Source organism: Suricata suricatta, chromosome 17, assembly GCF_006229205.1.
Source record: "Suricata suricatta isolate VVHF042 chromosome 17, meerkat_22Aug2017_6uvM2_HiC, whole genome shotgun sequence".
In the NCBI taxonomy this organism is placed as follows: Eukaryota; Metazoa; Chordata; class Mammalia; order Carnivora; family Herpestidae; genus Suricata; species Suricata suricatta.
In genome coordinates, this window is record NC_043716.1 from 41,436,905 (window position 1) to 41,456,896 (window position 19,992).

General features: G+C 49.1%; 1 protein-coding gene across 3 annotated transcripts; it reads right to left on the reverse strand.

Moving 5' to 3' along the window:
• Positions 1-1,306: 1,306 nt before the first annotated feature.
• Positions 1,307-18,894, reverse strand: GOSR2 (golgi SNAP receptor complex member 2). Of its 3 annotated transcripts, XM_029928255.1 has the most exons (7): positions 18,784-18,894; positions 12,197-12,261; positions 10,367-10,475; positions 9,408-9,540; positions 6,726-6,866; positions 3,420-3,630; positions 1,307-2,901 (listed from the first exon to the last, which is right to left on the reverse strand). In XM_029928255.1, exons 1-6 carry the CDS (start codon positions 18,810-18,812, stop codon positions 3,469-3,471), a joined length of 639 nt encoding a protein of 212 aa, XP_029784115.1. In that variant the 5' UTR covers positions 18,813-18,894; the 3' UTR covers positions 1,307-2,901; positions 3,420-3,468. The 3 variants fall into 3 exon arrangements, with proteins under 3 accessions (XP_029784115.1, XP_029784114.1, XP_029784116.1); XM_029928254.1 differs by having other exon boundaries at positions 1,307-3,630; XM_029928256.1 differs by lacking the exon at positions 6,726-6,866 and having other exon boundaries at positions 1,307-3,630.
• Between the last annotated feature and the right edge of the window lie 1,098 nt (positions 18,895-19,992).

The following is a 19,992-nucleotide window of genomic DNA, read 5'->3' on the forward strand; positions in this document are numbered from 1 at the left end:
CTGCTGCCCAGCAGCCAGACAGGTAGGGGCTACTGTGCCTCATTCTCAAGAGGACACTGCACTCCACCTGACTCACCCCTGCTGGGACAGAGGAAGGCGGGGCCCACACAGAGGGCAGTGAGCCCAGGCCAGCCTTGGGCCCTGTGGAGTGGCGACCCCCATCCTCCCAGGAGGAGTGCCCGCCCTGCTGCTGAGAGGTGCAGGAGCAACTGCCTGTGGAAGGACACTTACTTAGCCTCAGTTTACAAAGCCATGGATTCACAAAGCTTTGCTAGACTGGCCCAGGTGGGGTGTGCCAGAGACGGGAGATTTCACTGGAGCACGATGGCCTTTGGAAGGGGTCTGGGGTAGAGTGGGAGCCTGGAATGGGTTCCCAAGTGATGTTTAGACCCTGTGGTTTGGAAGTGATTTCCCGCTGCCTTCTCAGATCTCTCCCGGACCCATCGCCCCCTGCCCATCCCCCAGGCCTGGGTCCTCTGGCCATCCTGTCGGCTCTCGGCTTGGATTGGGGGCCTCAGGTGGAGAGTGCCTGTCACTGTCAAGAAAGGAATCTACTCCCACCTCTCCCTGGGGGTAACTTGGCTGCTGAGTCACCTGCCCAGCCCTGTGGAGCTGGATGAATTGTGCAATAGAATAGAGGAGGTGGGAGGCAGCTGGGGGAGGGGGCTGCCACACAGCCTCCCTGTCCCAGGTCACAGAAGATGGCACACCAAAGCTTCCTAAATGGGGAAGCGGAGCCCTGTCCTCCTCCCGCACCCCCATAGCCAGCATCAATGCCCCACCGCAGACCCGGCGCAGCCTGCCAAAGCCGCGGGTGCCCCAGATCCTGCAGTGGCCTGGAGCCAGCCTGGGACTGTGGGTCGTGCTGCCCAGGCCGGGCCGTTAGTACGTGGTATATATCGGAAGGCACTCTGGGAGGCTTAAGTAAGTCGAACCTGGAGTAAACTTCCATGGAGCGAAGATGTTCCCAAGTTCCCTGACAACCCACCTGTCGTCATTGGTGACAGGCGCCCCCAAATCCTGTCCAAGGTCACATATTCCATCCACCAGAGATTCCTGAACCAGCTTGACCTCACACTTCACCGCAGCTCCACTAGAGGGTGCTCTTTCCTTGGCCTGGAACCCTTCCCTATATCACTGGGAGGGGGAGGGGCGGGGCCCTGTGTAGAGACAGTTGCACCCAGTGTGGCCAAGAGGCGTTTCTCACAGGACCCTGAAAGCCAAATCAGGCCATCCCAGTGCCCCTGGGCCTCCAGACGCGCTGTGGCTGCTGTCCCCTAGCCCCAGGCAGTAAAGACCCACGACATGCCTCAGTAACTTTTCTTACAAAGTTGAAAGAATGCCTCTGAAGGTACAGCAGGGTGCAAAGCCTTACTCCTGGTTCATCAAGACCAGCAATCACTATAAAGACAAGGGTGGAAATATACCAGAATGCACTACAAATAGTTCACATCAGCCAATGGAGGGCGGGGTACTTCGGGGGTGGGTTCTGCCCCCTAGAGTTCAGGTCCACATGGCTTAGTTGCTCCTTATATTCCAAACTCTGAAGTACAATCTCTGGCAGGATCCTCAGATGCCCAGGGGATAGGCCCACCGGGTCTGTGCAACTTAAACATCCATCGTATGGAACCCTCTGTACAGACTGCTAAGACTCCTGTGCTGGCAGGGGTGCAGACGGTGATGAAGATGTCACCTCCCCAAAGTCAGACCTAGGTCTGAAGACACCTTGACCCCTCCGTGTACCCTTTAGGGCACTGTCCTCACCCTGGCGAGGCCCTCCTGATCCCCTTTCCTTGGGAAGCCATGCCCCCTGTTCAGCTCAGAGGGGCAGGAGCGATGGCAATCCCACCAAGCGTGAAATCAGCACCCAGGAAACTCTGCTGAAAATCTATGACAATTAAGAAACATTCACCAAAAGCTATGCCAGAAAAGACCAATATGGCTACAGAAATAGGTGGGAAGTAAACAGGGAGATGGAACGAACACCCACAGAAAAGGAACAGAAGACACAAGATAGTCCATATGACAAAGAATAAACACAGGAAGTGGGTGGAGCATAACAATTGGAGGTGGAATTAATACTGACCAGGTTTCCAGTTCTGGGAAATTCTGAGATTATTTTATGTCTTGCCATAAGACAACTGAGCCTACGGCTGTAGGGCCTGAGGCAGATGAAAAGATATGCTAACTGGGTCTTTCTGGTATTTGCAGTGCTCAGTCACAACTGAAAGGCTGGCTTTACAGTAAATTCACAATGTGCCAGGTACCGGCACAGCCTCAGCCTGGGGTTGGTCAGAGAAGGAAAAGGGTCCTGGTCACTGATATCACAGACTCACAGGACACCCGGGACATCTCCAGCATGGTGTCTGCCCACACCGGCTGGGCGGAATGGGAGCTTGGCTGGCAGCTGCAGCAGATTTCAGGGGAGGGAAGAGAGCAAAGGATCAGAGACACGAAAACTAGAAAAGAGGCTGTAACGGACATCACAGCTACTTTTTCAGGGGCAAAGGCCCACCAAGGCCTGGGCGAGAGGGCCAGGCCAGGCCTAGAACTGCAGAAGCCAATCATTCTGTTACCCACGGGAGAAAAGAAAAGTCAGTGATTAGGGTCTTCAGTCTCAAGATGGAACACTCTCAGGGAAGAATACTGGCCTCACTTTAGAAAGGAGAAACACCCAACGACCCTAATGTGGAAAATCTTACTTGCCGTCTGCAATAGCATCAGTGCCTCTTTTTCCTCTAGGTAGCTGCTTCCAGGGAAGGGTGACAAGTATCAGCAATTAGTCATCCCCATGTCACGGCGGGGTGGGGGATGCAAGAGCGTGGAAATCCGTTTGTTACAAGGTTGCAGGAAAAGGCGGCCTACTTTCTCCTTCTTTTGGCTTCTGCTCCTGGTTATCCACTAGGAGACGGAAAAGTCAAATGATGCCAAAGTGAACAGTCCTACCTGTAAGGCCCACTATGAAAGCCTTCCCCGGCCCAGCATCAGCTACGTGGACAAAAACAGCAAAGCCGTTCTTTCCCTCCCCCTTCCTTCCTCATCCCCTACCATTACAGCACTTCCTCCCCCAATGAGGCCAAGAGAGAGAGACACAGAGAGAGAGAGAGAGAGAGAGAGAGAGAGAGAGAGAGAGAGAGAGAGAGAGAGAGAGAGAGAGGGAAGAGAGGAGAGGACAGGAGAGGAGAGCAGAGCAGAGGAGAGAAGAGAAAAGGTACTCTTTCATTTCCTTAGCACCACGCAGCATCTCGGTAGCTAGCACTCGCTACTCCCTCCAGGGTGTTACAGGAAACAGAGCAGGCTTGAAACTCCCGCTAGGTTACAGATCACAATGACTCCCAGTGGTCTTCACAGTGAAGAAGGGCATACATTTCAGAGGGCAGCCTCGGGGCCCCCTCTCCCTTTCACGCACACACACTCACACAGACTCTCGCAGGGTGGGACCGGCGCTCAGCCGTGGGCGGGCCTGGCTCATGTCAGGTACTGCACCACGAGGAACATGACCACACAGGTGAGCAGCATCCCACCGATCATGAGGTACTTGTCCTGGAAAGCCCGCTTCTCGATGAGCCGCATCACGGTGTTGGACAAGCCCAACATGTTGGCAATGTCAAGGATCTTCTTCTGAGTGCCCTGGGGCGGACAAGAAAAGAAAGAAAACCAAAGATCAACTCCTTTGGCCAAGGAATGGGACTTCACCTAGAGGCAGTCTCTTGGTCATGGCTGAAAACATAAGCAGCATCGATAAGAGTAGATGCACTCCATGGTCAGATGACTCTTGATCAAGGTACCAGAGCAAAGCAAGGAGGTGAGACATGTCTGTATGTATGTCTACCATATACATATGTCTTTTGCACAAATGTGCAGGAGCGATGGACCCTAGTACATACGTATATGGTGGACATACATACAGACATGTCTCACCTACATCATACAGAGGTCTGTGTGTAGAAAGATCTTCCGTTCATATTATACACAAAAATTAATTTGAGATGGATCACAGAATTAAACATAAAGCTTCTAGCGGAAAACACAGGAGAGTGAAGCGACCGGCTGTACCAGAGAATGGATAAGCCGCTTCCAGTGTTGTGTCTGTACAATGGGATACACTGCCTGGCAATAAAAAGGACCTAATTATCAACTTGGAACAGTAGGAGATGAGCCTGGAAAACATTCCTGAAAGGAAGAAGCCACACTTAGAAATACATGTATATGGAGTCCCAGCAACGGGCAAAGCTACTTAGAGTGAGATAAATCAGAACAGTGGTTGCCTGGAAGGAAGGCAGGCAGGCAGCCTGGGAAGAGCATGGAGGATTGTTCGGGGGCAATGAGAATGGTCTATGTCTCCACAACAGTGTGAGTTACAAAAGTGTATGCGTTGTCAAAGTTCAATGTCCCGCACGAATTAGATCCGTATGCCTACACCTCAAGAAAAAATTTTTAAATTAGAATGTTTTATGTATCTTTGAAAAAGGGAGGCCTCAAAAAACTTTTCCTCTCCTCCCTGACTGCAAAATCCTGGCTCTCAGCCCGTTCATGTTGTGGAGTAGAAACCTCTGGGATTCTGCTGCATATAATGTGCGGGCCAATGTCCATGTTCAAGAGAGGGTGTGAAGCTGGTTATGTGGAATGACGGTCACCAACACAGCAACCCCTTACACAAATATGGTCCAGACCAAAAGGGTGCGTTACTGCTAAATCAACAGCCCACAGCACCCCGCTGCCCTTCTTCTCTGCTTCCCAATGCTTGTTTTTAAGCACCCGCTTAAAGTGGCGAGCGCACACGGGGCTGGGCAGAGCCCAACCCATGTCCACACACATGGCCCACGGCGTCTGTGCAGATGGCATCTGACCTAATGCCTCACGTCCAGGTTTTAAACGAACAACACGTGAACGAGCAGGAGAGAAGAGGCAGAAGTGGAAACCGCATGAGGAATCACGGACAGGAGTTCAAACCCTGGGTCCAGCCCAGCGACAAGTCTCACCGAAAGAGAGCTTTCCGCACAAACGTTACTGCTGCCAGCGGAGGCAACAACAGTGATGGGACAATTTGGGCTCTTGCCAAAGATTTTGCTTAGCTCTGGTGCGCCTGGGTGGCTCAGTCCGTTAAGCGTCCGACTCTTGATACCCGTTCATGTCACAATCTCAGTTTGTGAGATCGAACCCCACACTGGGCTCTGCGCTGACAGCTCAGGGCCCGCTTGGAATTCTGTCTCTTTCTGCTCCTCCCCAGCTTGTGTACTCTAATTATACATAAACTTAAAACAAAACAAAACAAAAGATTCTGCTTAGCTCTGAAAGCCGATTATTTCATCACTCTCTGTAATACAAGTATCAAGCTTCTAAAAATCACCTGATAATTAACATACATTTCAAAAAAACATATTTATTTCCAACCATAAATTTCCTCCAGTCATGGCCCAGCAATTCACTCTCTCCCCTATATTCCTTTGAATGGCTTAGGCAGGAATGGGGTGGGAGGAGGGTGGAGGGACTCGAGACAAAAGGCGGGTGGCAGCAGGTGTACAGAGGAAACTGAATTAGAAGCCTCCCGGTCCGACCCGACTGCCTCACCGGGCTGCCCTGGGCGTCCTTCTGGGGACAGCATAGGGGCAGATGTCGCTCAGACTCCGCAGTGACCCCTGACTCTGATAGTAAGCGAACATCTGCTTTCACGATAAGCTCTAACCCCCTCTGGGCCGATGTCAGTGAGACATGGAGACTCTTGTCCTAAAAGGGTTTTACAGTTTTCCTGAGATCTGGGCGATTTTCTAAAGAAGAGGCAGACTAATCATCACAGATCGGTTCAGATTGCTGCAGGTGGCCGTTCAGAATGAGGGGCACCACGAAGCTGTCGGGGACACCCTTGCAGGCCACCAGAAGCCCCACAGCCGGCAGCAGGGCGAAGACGGCAACGCATCCCAAGGGGCCAATGGGCGCAACGCGGTCCAACAAAAACTAAGATAAAGTTCACACTTCCGAGTGACTGTTTCTCACAGCTCGGGGGCTGGGAGTGCTGCGTTCACAGGGGACCACACCCTGATAACGGGCACGGCCCACACCCCATTATCCATTAGGGCTGATACAGGAAAAGGGCTGAGGCTGAACCATCCTGACTGACATCAGAATCTGTGTAATATTTCTGTAAACCACTCCCCGGGGGGGTTTGAGTCTGGGCCAGGGGGGCGGGGCTTCTAGGAACACCTGTGACTAACACAGTCTTTGCTGCAGGCCAGGGCCAGGCGCTCTGGAAGCCTTCTCTGCATGCGCCTCGTCAACCCAGGCGGCCCTAAGGCCCCACCCACGGGAGCTCAAAAGGTCTCGGTTATCAGGTGGGCCGCAGGAGGGGCTCTCTGGGAAACCATGTGAGGGCAAGGTGCCAAGTGTAGCCACGTCTGCCTTCTCGGGATCGGGGCATTCTGTCATTTCTGCAATTGTGGAATTTCTTAGTCTTACTGGCTCCTGTCACAGCAGCCACTTTCCTGATAAGTTCAGTGAATGGAATAAAACCGAGACACCAAGAGATGCCACTGCGAGCACAAGAAATAGCTACAAGTGAAGGCAAGGCAACCGCTTGTGACGCTGCACACTTCAGCTCCGAAAGAAAGGATCACCAACAAAAATATCAAAATGTGAGGATACGTAACCAAGAGGTCAATGCAGGTACCCAAGTGTTGGATGAGGCCAGAACAAGGGGCCATCTCCCTGTGCCCCAGAAAAGCCCCCACCTTCAAGGTCAGTCTCTGGGCCCTCAGTCCCTCCAGAATACTGTGCCCGCCTCCAATGAGGTCGTCCATGCCGTAGTGAATTTTCTGGAGGGAGGAGTTGAGCTGCAGCGAGTCATCCATTGGGATGGCCGTGTCAGAGTCCTGTGAAAGAGATGCAGGCACAGGGTTAGCTCTGCAGCTGGGCAGCTCCTAGGGCCCCAGCGAATCTCACTGCTCTGCCTGGCGGCCAAGGCCAAGTCGGAGAGACAGGCAGAAGAAGGGCATGAGGATCAGAGGAGCCTGACAGAGAAGAGAAGGCAAAGCAAAGACCTGGCAGGGTCTCTGTTCGCTCAGATGAAGAACAACTTCGCGCAGACGTGGCACTCTCCAAATGAATTCCGAGGCACTCAGCCTGGCAATTCCTGCCTCTCTGCCAAACATCATCCTTCAAGGCCTCACTGGGCTTCTCCTGCAGGCCTTCTCTGACTACTTCTCTCTTTACTTAGCTTGTTCCCAGTGTTCCTTTCCTTGGTGTTCCCTTAACACAGTTAACATTACACATTCGCTTTTGCTCTGCAGCTATTCTTATCTACAGCTCATCTCTGCAATTAGGTGGAGTCTGACTAAGGACAGAGGAGAGAAGGCCTAATGGGCATTCTGGGTGGGACAGGTCTCCTCAGTAGGCAAGAAAGGGCTGTGAAGAAATGAAGGGAGAAAGCCCTGACACTGATCACGTGCTTTCCACCCTGGGCTCACTACCCCAAGCTCACTGAGTCCTCATTCTAACACCGCAACATAGTGACTGTACTCCCCTGACTGTCGAGGTGAAGAAAGTGCAGCTCAGAGAGGTCTAGGGTCACACAGAGCAGTTCGGGCCAGCGGGGCCTGTGTCTCACTGCTGAGTGCAGAGCGGGCCTCTGAACCATCCTGTAGGAAGAAACACCGAGCTGGCCCCGGGGCTCTACGTGTGCACCGGAAGCGGACGGGATACAGCAGGCAGTCGGGACTGGCCGTGGCTCCCTTCTTTCTGCGTCCTGACGATGGTGCACTGTTCTGCCACGCCGGTCATTCTCCCCTTTCAGTCATCACGAGGAGGTTAGACCACCTCTTCTTTGCTGCACACATTCAGAATCATTTTTCGTGCACCTACTCTCAGGGCCTGCTGCTAACATGGGAGTTTCCCGAGAAGCGGGCAGGGGCCACGGCTTTCACTTTTTCACAAGTTTTACTCTCAGCATCTTAAACGCTGTTCTGCATACAGCTGATGCTCAGTGGGTTACAAGACGCCAGTGTCTGAATGAATCAATGAGAGGCTTCTCTTCATTTGACAAGGAGTTATTGAGTGCCTTCTGTATACAAACCTTTCTTACCCTTCCGTCTGGAAGGGTAGAGCTAATGGGCCATCATCGCTCAGAAAAACGTACGTACTTCCCGCTCAAAGAATGACTGGCAAGAAGTCCATGTGGCGAGTCAACTCTGAATAGGGGGCACTGCGTGCACAGCACAGCACCGAGCTGAGAAGTGATGAAAGAATTCTGAGCAATCATCCGCGACCTAGAGGAGGTTTCAATACGCCACGATGTAATGATCAAAAGCCCACACACCTTTTGGCGTGTTGTATAGTTCGTTATGCTTTTGAGAGGGAACTATGAACACCTGAAACTACAGGAAGGCAGGCAGGCAGGAAGGAAGGTAGAAGGAAGGAAGGGAGGGAGGGAAAGGAAGGAGGGAGGGAGGGAGGGAAAGAAAGAAAGAGAAAGAAAAGAAAGAAGGAAAGAAAGAGAAAGAAAGAAAGAGAGAAAGAAAGAAATAGAAAGAAAAGGCAGGCAGGCAGGCAGGCAGGCCTACCACTATGCCTCCAACACGTCCTCATCACACTTCTGAATTGTTAATCATTGTTACTTGACTGCTTACACTAGAGAAGCAGAAACTACGCAGGCACGTTCTGGAACACTCAGGGAAATTTGCTGCGAGTGTGGACACAGCAAAGAGACAGAAGTGCATCTGTGAAATGCAGGCTGATTTGAATCCTAATGGCAAGCTTAGAAAGCTAAGACCTCTTTACAAAATGAACCTTTCTGTTAAAAAACAAAACAAAACACCCAAAGCCCACCTCACTTGGTAGAAATACATTATGCGGGACCTGAAAAAGGCCTCCTATGCGAAGGAGATGATCCTATTAAGACCAAGGGGCAGCAGCGAGGGCATTCCAAAAGTCAAACATGCAAACCGACAGGCCACTTTTCAAACAAGCTCAAGTCAGGCAATCCATCTAAAACAAAAGACCCGTTACCAAATTCCTCCAGACTGCTGCTCCGATTCGGGGCAATCACACTTGAAGGCAGCTGACACTGGAACCACATACGGCACACGGCCAGTGCCCGAGGGCAGCTCTGAGCCGCTGCCGCCCTTCGTGACAAATGGTCTCAGCTCTAATCATGTCTCTATCCAATCAGAAAAATGCGGGAACTTCCGCCTCTGTCAAACCAGGCCATTTTCACCCCTCTGCTCACTCCTTCAATTTCACTGCTTCTATTTTGGGTTTTTGTGTTCGAGAAGGAGGTTCCCTGTCTAGGTCTAGCGTCTGTGGCGAGGCACAAAGTCCACTGTCACTTCAGACACCCCCTAAAAGGATGAAGCTCCGACAAGCTGCCAAGTACGTGCAGACCACCCCCCACCCCGCCCCCCAGGAGCCTGGCTTACGTTAGTGGTGAAGGTGCGAGACAGAAGCTCCTCTCGCTGTCTCTCCTGCTCCTCCCTTGTGTAGCGCCGGTGCTGGAAGTTTCTGAGAGCAGTCTGCAGGTGCTGGACATCATACTTTAACTGGTCAACACGACTGGAATTGATGGAGAGAGATTACATTCCAGGAACCCAGGGATGCACAACTCGAGTGGCCAGACCTTTATATTCAAGAAAGATGCGTCCTCACTTCTCCCCACGCCACTGCACGCCGCCTCCCTCTCCTGCCCCAAATGATCCGATTTTGATCAAGGATGTTGAAAATGGAGAAGCAGCCTGTGGTCAAAGCAAGGTTGTAGCACGCGAGATCCCAGCAGCTTGGCTTACTTCTCTGCTGGTCTCTGCTTCTGGGTGCATGACAGGGAACGGGTGACAGGAATCAGGCTCAACAACCTCTCCCTGAGCTTCTGTGGATTCTATCGCTTTTCCAGAAGGAGCCCACGGGCTTCTTTCAAGTAAAGCATCAACAAAGTTTCAGGAGATCTTTCGGGAGCAGGAGTTGAGCTGGAGGTGGTGAGGGCTTTCATTTTCATTTCATGGGGGAGTATCAGATGTTAGATCAGCATTTCATTATAAATCGGCTGATCGAGGTGATTAAAGGCAAGGTTTCACTTCAATCAAAGAACGCAGCAGAAATCAGAGGGCACGGCACACCTCCCTGGCTGCAGCAGGCTTCAAGGATGGCCATGGGTCTGGCCAGAAAAACTGTACTAGAGGCAAAATTTCAAAATGACCAAACATAAGAAGACACAAGGCCTCTGAACCACTAACCCTCACAGGCCTTTCATTTTGAGGAAGTAACACTGAGACGGAATCGTGCCCTTTAGGGGGCCTTTATCTTTGCAGAGTCTCGGTTTTTCAACTGAGGGATTTTTCAGAGTATCTGACAGCCTCCCCTGGGCCAGAGGCATCGGAACACTCACAGTTTGGCGTTCTGTCTTTTGTTAGGGGGCTCTTTGCTGGACAGAATCTCCAGACGTTCGAGATGGCTGAATATCTGGTCGATGCTCGCTTGGATTTCGTTTTCTACTACTGCACAAAAGAGAAAACAGAATAATTGCTGGAAAAGAGACAGTGAGCTTCAATTAGAATGATACGATAAACACGTCTTTTTCCATATCCAATAAATTCAATGAATCACATTTGAAACGGAGAAAAACGCATATATCACTGAATAATGGGGAAAAAAATTCAAGTCATACGGACTCTGTAAATGGTGTTCTAAATACACACAGCCACATATACATGTAGCTGTTAATGTCATAACAACGCCAATTTTTTTAAAAGCTACAGGTAAATCTGTAGGAATAAATTTCCTGCCTTCAGAAAATAAAATGAATATTTAGGTTGTCCAGATAAAATATTTTAAGTAAAATGCAGTATCTTCTGAAATGCAATGAGGTCTCTTTTCCTTTGAGAGTACTCTCAGATACGAGTTATCAATATCTAGTAAGAAGGCTGCCAATTGAATTCCCTACAGTACTGAGGTTAAAAGAAAAAAAAAGCACAAAGGGGAAGATTAGTGTGTAAAACACAGAGAAGAGCTCCCTTGAGGCTTCTCGTAAGGACGGGCTGATGCTAGAGTCCCCGAAATAGACCGAATATCACTCGGAAAGGCCCCGGAGAGAATCCGCAGAGGTAAAGATATGATAAATACCGTCACTTCCCTTATCCCTTTCGATAAACAGTCAACGTGACCTCTTTTCCATTTCAAATCATGTGACAATGAGAATTCTGGGAAGGCAGACAGAGCAGATGGACAGAAACTAGACTGCACAGAAAAGGGCACCCAGGGGTGCCTGGGTGACTCAGTTGGTTGAGCACCCGACTGTGTCTGACTGCTGATTTCAGCGCAGGTCATGATCTCATGGTTTGTGGGATCGAGTCCCAAATCAGGACTGCTCTGACAGCTCAGAGCGTGTTTGGGATTCTCTCCCTGCCCCTCCCCTGCTTGGGTGCTCTGTCTCTCTCTCTAAAATAAATAAACATTACAAAAAAAAAATAAAGGTACCCAGATTGCTTCTTGCCCAGTAAAGACACAACAGTAAAGACAGCAATGGCACACTCCTAAGGCAGCCTGCCGGCAGCTGACATGTGCACTTTAGATTAGAACGGGGTGGGCACAGACCCCAGAAAAGAGATGCTTTTGACGCTGCAAAAAGGAGGCACAAGCAAACAGAAAAGGGCATGCGACAGCCAGGTAGGGAGGTGAGCGGGCGGCTTCTGCAGCGTGGGGGTCACCAGTGGGGTCTGCAGGGCCAGCTCAGAAAAAGGACCTTTTCTTGCCAACAGGAAAACTTCGAAACAAAAAGCAGGGCTCTTCTCAAACGAAGCCGGTGTGGGAACTAAACTAATTAATATTGCTGTTCGTTTCTGAATAATCCTCCTAAAAAGCCGTAGTCCTCAGCTCAGAAGAAACGACCGATTCCAGTTAAACGTCTCTGAATCTGTATGGAGTACATTCCTCTCAGGGCCTGGTAATTAGATTAAGACAGAACAGAGGAGGTCCATTCCCATAGGGCCCTGTCAGGGTGAGCTGAGGGGTAATGGGGGATAAGGCCCGTGGGATTCCACGGGGCGCAAGCAGGGGAGTCAGGGGCTTTGCCAGAGGGCTTTTCCATCCACCCCTAACAACAGAAGTCCTTCTGCTCGGAATCATGAAGCCCCCGAGGCAGAAAGGCAGTCAGGAAACCCAGCCCGTTAGCATCGTGTCATCCGAGAAAGGACTCTGGGCTCCACAGGTCATTACTCACAGTGCAGAGACTGCTTGTCCGCCGTCTCCAGGCGTCCCATGTGAGACTGGATCTCGTGGACCTGCCTATCAAAGGAAGAGAGGAAATGAGTGAGACAGAAGTAATCAACAGTGCTTTGGTCAGGAAAGACAAATTTTCTGATGCCAACGTGTAACTGATTTAAGCTGACAGCATCACTGAACTGTAAAATGTGCAAGTGGCACTTTAGGCCACATGTTTTGGTCTGGTTTCTAATATTTGACCATGAATATTAAGTAGAACACTGATAGGCAGCACTTACTGGGGGCCTGCCACATCAGAGACATTCTGCAAAGTCAATAATCCTCTGGGGAAAGGACCATTATCATCTTCATTTTATAAATAAGACAACCGAAGCCCGGAAAGGTTATGTAACTTGTTCAAGGTCACACAGCAAGTGATAAACCTCAATCTGGACTTAGCCAATCCTACTCTCTGTTCTTTGACCCAATGTGCTGAGCACTGGTCTGTGTGAGGGAGAGTCAAAGGGCAAGACAGATATAATCCTTGTCCTTGAGAAACAATGTAATTAGGAAGGGCAGGCCAGATAGACATGAAAAGTCCCAAGAAGACTGAAGAGAACACGAACACATATAAAGATAAACAAAAAGGAAGCCGAGGAACTACGTGCCGAGCAGACATAAGAAAATAAAAGGGTAAGCTGGGGGAAGCCAGGGGGTTGAAGGAAGTTCTGAAGACGGAAGATGTGACCCAAGGAGGGAAGAGATGAAGAAAAGGATAAGCGAAAAGGCATGTCGCGTGTGAATCACAAGCGGGTGGGCAGGCCTGAGAGAGAGCGGGGGTCAGAGGCGAGAAGGGATGAGGTGATTCGTCGGAGAGAACTATCAGAGGAAGGTCCCGAAAGACCCTTTGTTTGGTAAACGTCTTTCACTGGCAATACCAGGCGACTGCCCCTCGCTGGGAAATGCGACGCCATACCCTGGCCCTCTGGCGTGCCCTCCGACGGCAGGCCCCGTGGAGGCTCCTCAGGGCTTGGCCAAGGTCACCCTCAGAGCCTTTCCTAGCAGTCCTCTGCAATCAGTTCTCGAGTATTGGTTACGCTCCCCTAACCACCACCTCTTGGTGCTTCTGGTCTCTCATATTAGAGGCACAGGAAAGGTGTCTGCTCAGCCACTGTGTCACCTCCAACCCTTGAGGGAAAGGGCACCAACCAGCCTCCACCATGAGCACCACAAACTGCCAGGAGCCCAAATTTGGTTTCAACTTTGTCTTTTCCAGGGTTTTCCTGCAGCCTCTACACATGACCCAGAGTACCAGAAGCAAGGCCAGCACTCTGATGACTCCGAGTGCACCTGCGTAAGACCCATGGCCCTGAAAGGAAACTAGAAATCACTACTAGAGATGGAGAGATCACACCGATACTGCACTAAGATAAGTCCTGATAGTCTAGAATGAGAGAGATGGAAGCCGATGTAGCAATACAGCTGGAGTTTACCAACATCTGGATCAGGGTAACCATGGAAAGAGCAAGAGGACTGCAGGGCAACGCTGATGGAAAGGAGACTTAGGATTTTACTGAAGGCTTGCATGTAGGCAGTGAGGTAAATTTTCAATGGGAGCCTCACAGAGCAAACGTGAAAATTAGTAGCATTATTGACAGGAACATAACTTAAAAGGGGGGGGGGCAGGGGGCAAAGACTGTCCAAGACAACTCTGAGTTAAGTATGGGAGGGATGACCTGACCCACCTGGTATTAAGACTTATTACAGGGGCGCCTGGGTGGCTCAGTCGGTTGAGCATCTGACTTCAGCTCAGGTCATGGTCTCACGGTTTGTGGGTTCGAGCCCCGCATCAGGTTCTGTGCCGACAACTAGCTTAGAGCCTGAAGCCTGTCTTCAGATTCTGTGTCTCCTTCTCTCTCTGACCCTCCCCTGCTCACGCTGTTGTCTGTCTGTCTCTGTCTCTGTCTCTCTCTCTCAAAAATAAATTAAAAAAAAAAGAAAAGACTTATTACAAAGTCATAATTAAAACACACACACACACACACACACACAACCATAGCAGTGCAGAGACAGACAAATCCTAACCCTGGCCTAAGAGCAAAGAACAGAGTCCAGAAAGAGTCTTTCATATTTGGGCACTTGATGACATAAATGAGTGGGAAAAGAACAGACTACAAACAATGACGAAGGCTCAGTCTGTTACCCGCACAGAAGAAGTTATTTCACATGATACACAAAAATAAACTCAAGATGGTTTAAAGCCCAAATGTAAAAATCAAGACTTTAAAACTATCTGGAGAAAATACAGGAATACATATTATGAGTTCAGGTCGAAGAAGAATTTCTTAAACAAAACTATCCCCCAAACCACACAAACCACAAGACTGGTCAATTTGACTACATTAAAACAAAAAAATCTGTCTACACCAAAGGCACTATAAAAAAAAAATAAAAAGACAGGCAGAGGCTGGAAGATACCTGCAGCAGGTAAGAAAGGACTAATGTCTAGAATATAAAAAAAGTCACTAGGAAGAAGTCAAAGCACTTCTGTAAAATGGGCAAAGGGCAAATGACAAAAGAAAATCCAAATGGCCAATAGATATACATAGATACTCCACTTGACTAGTAATCAGGAGAATGCAGATTAAAAATAATGAGATATCACATTTCTCCCACGGACTGACAAATACTTTAAACTTTAAGGAAGGGGGCTTCATGGCAGGCTAAATAATGGTACCCAAGGGATGCTAGCAAAGATTTCCAGCATTCTACCACAGGACTGCCTTTGGCTCTACGTTTTGTTCAAGATTTTTTAAGAAACCAACTTATGTTGATGAAAATGAGCGGTTAGGATCCTGTGCCACAAAACAAGTATTGACATTTTTCACTTAGGCTAAAGTAGTAAGATGAAATTTGTCAGGGATGGAAAGTATTGACTTAAGACTTTTTTTTTAAGTTCCCAACGTACAATATCGAATGGCATTCCATACTGGGAGCCGTCTGTTAAAGGACCCTATTAAAGGCTTCCCCCAATAGAAGATGAAGGAACAGGATGACTGGGAAAGAGTCTAGAAGTCAAGCCATGAAGAGGAATGGTCAAAAGAGCTAGTGATAATAAGCCTCTGAGAAAAGAAAAAGAAAAAGAGAAAAGAAAAAAAAACTAAATGGAAACGGGGCAGCTGGTGCTCCCCAAAAATCTAGAGTCGACATACAAGATGAGGAATGGGCTTGTTCTCCACTGCTGCTCCTTAAGGTTGATCCAGAACCAAGAGCTCATTCAAGAGGACAGGTTTCAGCTCAACCTGCCTCTCCCCACAAAAACCCAAGAATAATCATGAACTCTCTTTTCACGAAAAGGAAGGGAGGGCGCCTGGGTGGCTCGGTCAGTTAAGCGTCCAACTCTTGGTAGGCTCATGTCATGATCTCACGGTTCGTGGGTTTGAGCCCCATGTCGGGCTCTGCACTGACAGCTCGGAGCCTGCTTGGGATTCTTGCTCTCTCTGCCTCTCTCCCACTCATTCTCTCTCTAAATAAATAAATAAACTTAAAAAGGAAAGGAAAGGAAAGGGAAAGGGAAAGGGAAAGGGAAAGGAAAGGAAAGGAAAGGAAAGGAAAGGAAAGGAAAGGAAAGGAAGAAAGGAAGAAAGAAAGAAAAAGAAAACGGAAGAAGAAAAAAAACTGCACATTTAAACACAGGTACATGAAGTCTGGGTTTTATAAAGGGTCCTCCTGACTAAATGGAATTGGAATGGAAGATTTTGCCAGTGCGTTTCACTTTTTAAAGTCTATGAGGACAGGGTGAGAGATGATGGCAACATGCACCCTATAAACACCCTTCAGGTGGCTTCTACCATTTTCTAAGCCAAAATGGATAAACTTTAAAGTTGCAGGGAAACAGTACTGACCTCTCCCATCTAAGCTCTATTTGCTTCCAGCGAACTAGAAGAGATACAGCCAAGAAAATGATTCCAATCTCTACATATCATGCCTGAGAGGAAATAATGCAAAACAACAAAGCAAGTAGGAATGGCATGGGGGGGGGGGGTACAACTATATGCCAAGTGGCAAGTCTGTTTTAAACTGAACTGGGAATTCAGACAACACACTTGAAGCCAATAAGGAACAGGTGACACACAGGTAGGACTTGGGGGTGTGGACACTAGAAACCAGAAGTCCTAGCCCTATCCAGCATGGTGTCTGTGGCTGGATTGGGTAATAACATCACCAAGCAGAGAGACCTAATAGTAAGAAAGCAAGGTCACTGTTGCTACTAAAACAAAAAGAAGCAAAAAACCAGTCTCTGGTAGAATTCTAGGAAGAATATTAAAATGAAATTGCTTTTTACAAGTCCATGGAACTGCTCTCATCACTTCATATACAACCATTTTGGATCCATGCTGCCTCTGACCCCTGGGAGCAGAGAGCAGTTCTGGAGTTAAAAGATACTGGTTGCAAGTTCTGGTCCCACTACACAGGGGCTGAAGAACGAAGAACAGGCCATTTAACTCCTTGGTGCCTCAGTGTCAGGGAAAACAGGGTCCGCGCACAAATAATAATCATGATCATCTCAAGGCTCAGAGATCCAAGTGTAATTCGAAACTGCTGTGTAACCTGCACAGCATCATACAAACGTTTGATTGTTTTTACTTTACCTAAAAAGTAGTGGGAACCATCTGGTCATTTGCACCTCACCCTCCCTGGCTCTTCTACATTTAGCCTCTCACCAGAAGGCAAAATCAAAAAGAGGAAAAACTGGTCTTTAGATAAGGTAACAGTTTTCACACCCAGTCGCTCATCAAAATCACGTGGAGAGCTCTTTAAAAATAGAGCTTCTTGTGCTCCAGACCTACCAAATCAAAAGCTCAGGGACACAGGGACCTGGGTGCTTAGTCGATTAAGCGACTGGCTTCAGCTCAGGTCATGATCTCATGATTCGTGGGTTTGAGTCCCGCGTTGGGCTTTGGGCTGACAGTTCAGATCCTGGAGCCTGCTTCGGATTCTGCATCTGTCTCTCTCTGTCCCTCCCCCTGCTCACACTCTGTCTCTTTCGAAAACAAATATTTTTAAAAATGAAAAAAAATCTCTAGGGATAATAAGGTGCAGGGCATGGAGCAATCCTATACTACACAAGGGACAAATATGGGCACCTTTACAACCACTGGAATATCAAAAACAAAAGCCTGTCCACTTATTCCTCTATAAAGTTCATCCTAATGTACAATGTTTATTCTGATTTTCATCTCCTCCCACTCCCCATGCCATTCCTTGCTCAGGCAGTTAAGGGTTTTCAAGATACAAAACTTTAAAGTATTGATTTCATTCCAATGTACTGTCAGGGACACGGCAAGAGATAACCACAAATTGGGTTCAAAGTTCCAGTAAAATTAATATGCTCAGTTACTGTTGTGTCAATCTAGCCTCAATCATTAATTTCTGCAACTGCAGAAGTTCATCGCTGATGTTCGCAGGATTGTGTGTTTCCTTTTTAAGATACTCAATCACCAGTATCATGAAGCTGAAAGGAGCCTAAAAGTTTAACAAGCCCCAAACTAACATTTTACAGATCCGAAAAACAAGGTGAAGTCTAGAACCAGAACTCCCAGGCCTGGTTCAATACTTGAGGGGGGAAAGACCGACTAAAAGATCTGTCCTTTCTTAGTAACACAAGAATAATTTTATTTCATTCCTTTCCCAATGGACTCAAAAGTCTGATACTTTAAGTTCCTTCCTGTAATTTTTTTCTAAGTAGGCTCCATGTCCAGGTTGGAGTCCAACGCAGGGCCTGAACTCACCACCCAGAGATCAGGATGTGAACTGAGATCAATAGGCAGATGCTGAACCGACAGAGCCACTCAGGCGCCCCGTCTCTTCCTATAATTTTTAGAAGAAAATAGGGCTTCCAGCATGACAAATTCTGTCATTTTAATACTGTTACAAAGCAGGTTTTGTATTTTCACTCACTCAAACCAAACACTTCATCATTATGGTCTCTAGTATAAACCAAATCAAAACAAAAGGGGGGAAAAGTGTAGCAAGCAGCAAGGTTTGTGTCCATCAAGAGTAGGGGCCCACACCATTTAGGAGCTGTGAGTTACAATGAAACTTTTCCTGACGACCTTAGCTCAGTGATCGATCTTCCTAAACTGCTAAAGAAGATTCCGTTCGTACTGTTAATTTACACTCCATCCGATCATGCTACACCGTAGATCTTGTTTCGGACGTCCCTTAACTCTCCAAATGAATAGTAAACTATGTGTAGGGGCCCTGACTCCCACCAGCTTTACCGATCCAGAGCACTGAGTTGGCAGGTGCTGGACAATTTTCTTCCTAAGTGTGACTTTCCCTTCATCTAGTCTACCTAGCAGATAGTCGCGGCCTGGAAGATCCCATGAGCTGTCCGGCCCCACTTCCCCACGCATCAGGCCGGACCCTACATCCGCCGCCGACATGGGCATCCCGCCAGAGATTGAGAGCTTCCGAGCTGCCCCTGGCAGCGCGGCGGAAGGACTCGGCCTCTACACTGGCAGACGCCCGAGGCCCCAGCCAGGGGAGCCGGCCTCGCCCAGCCTGGCTGCGCCCCCGCCCGTGCCCCGACGCGGCCCTCACTTGTGCGTTTGCTGGTACAGCGGCTCCATGTCGCCGGCCCCACCGGGTCCGGCCCTGGCTTCCTCGGAACACGTCCTCACAGCCCCCTTTCCGGCTTCCGGCTACCGGCTTCCGGTCGTCGCAGGACCCGCCCCCTCCTGCCGGCCAGGGCTGCCCCGACGCGCGCCCTGCTGGTGGTGATGGAGAGAGAGGAGGAGGGCCACGGGAGGAGAGAGAGGCCCGGACAAGAAGGCTAAGTGTCGTCAGAGGCGCTGCCGCAGATCGGGGACGAGGAAGCATAGGTTTTGGCAAGGGGGCAGTCTTCAGTGTTGAGTCAGGCGTTGACAAGGACAGTCGGAGAGGTAGTGACGTGAGGTCCTCAGAGCAAAGCTGCAGGAGAGCTGGTGGATCCCTGCTAGTTGCAAGGTGGAGGTTGGCTTGGCTAAGAGTCTTCCAGGGGGGCTTTGGTGTAAACTGCTTAGTTGTGGCTCTGGAGATTTCGTTCCACTGGGCTCTTGTCCTGAAGCATCTCCTATGTCAAAAATATCCGGTTACGTCCACTTCCCCCCCCCCCCCCATTTATCCTTCCAATAAACTCAGAATGAATGAGTGGTAACTGTATCGTGTGTGCTGTGGGGAAACCGGGTTCCTCTTGCGCTCAAGAGAGGTCGCGGTCTAGGAAAGGAAGTGAGATAAGTGCACAAATAAACAGCTATAAGGGAGAAAGTCCAAAGAGACAGCCAAGCTGGGGTCAGCCCCGTCGGAGATTCAGGAAAGCCTTAATGTAGGAGGTAGCATTTGAGTTAAGACTTGAAGGATTTGGACGCTTCGGTCGTTCCAAGTAGACCTAACCCATGTCCACCCTCCAGGCTTATCTGCAGTTCCTCCCAAGGGAGGAGATGTTCCTCTTCCTTTGACAAGTTGGTGCTTTTATTTTCCTGTATCCTGGAGCCCACCCAGTTTTGTGTCCCAAGAGACTGTCCACCCATGTACATTCTTTCCCTAACACTTTCCCATTTATCCTAATATTTATTAATGAGCACCTACTGTTACCAGGCACAGATATTGGAGGGAGGAATACAAGTAAGATAGCCCTCAAATCTCTCATCTCTCACAGTCTGTTGAGAGGTCATGCCTTCAAGCAACATTATCAGGCCAAATAAGTACTACGATTGATACAAAATACCATTTTTCTGGAGAAAGGCAAGAAGGGTTCATGGACTAAATAGG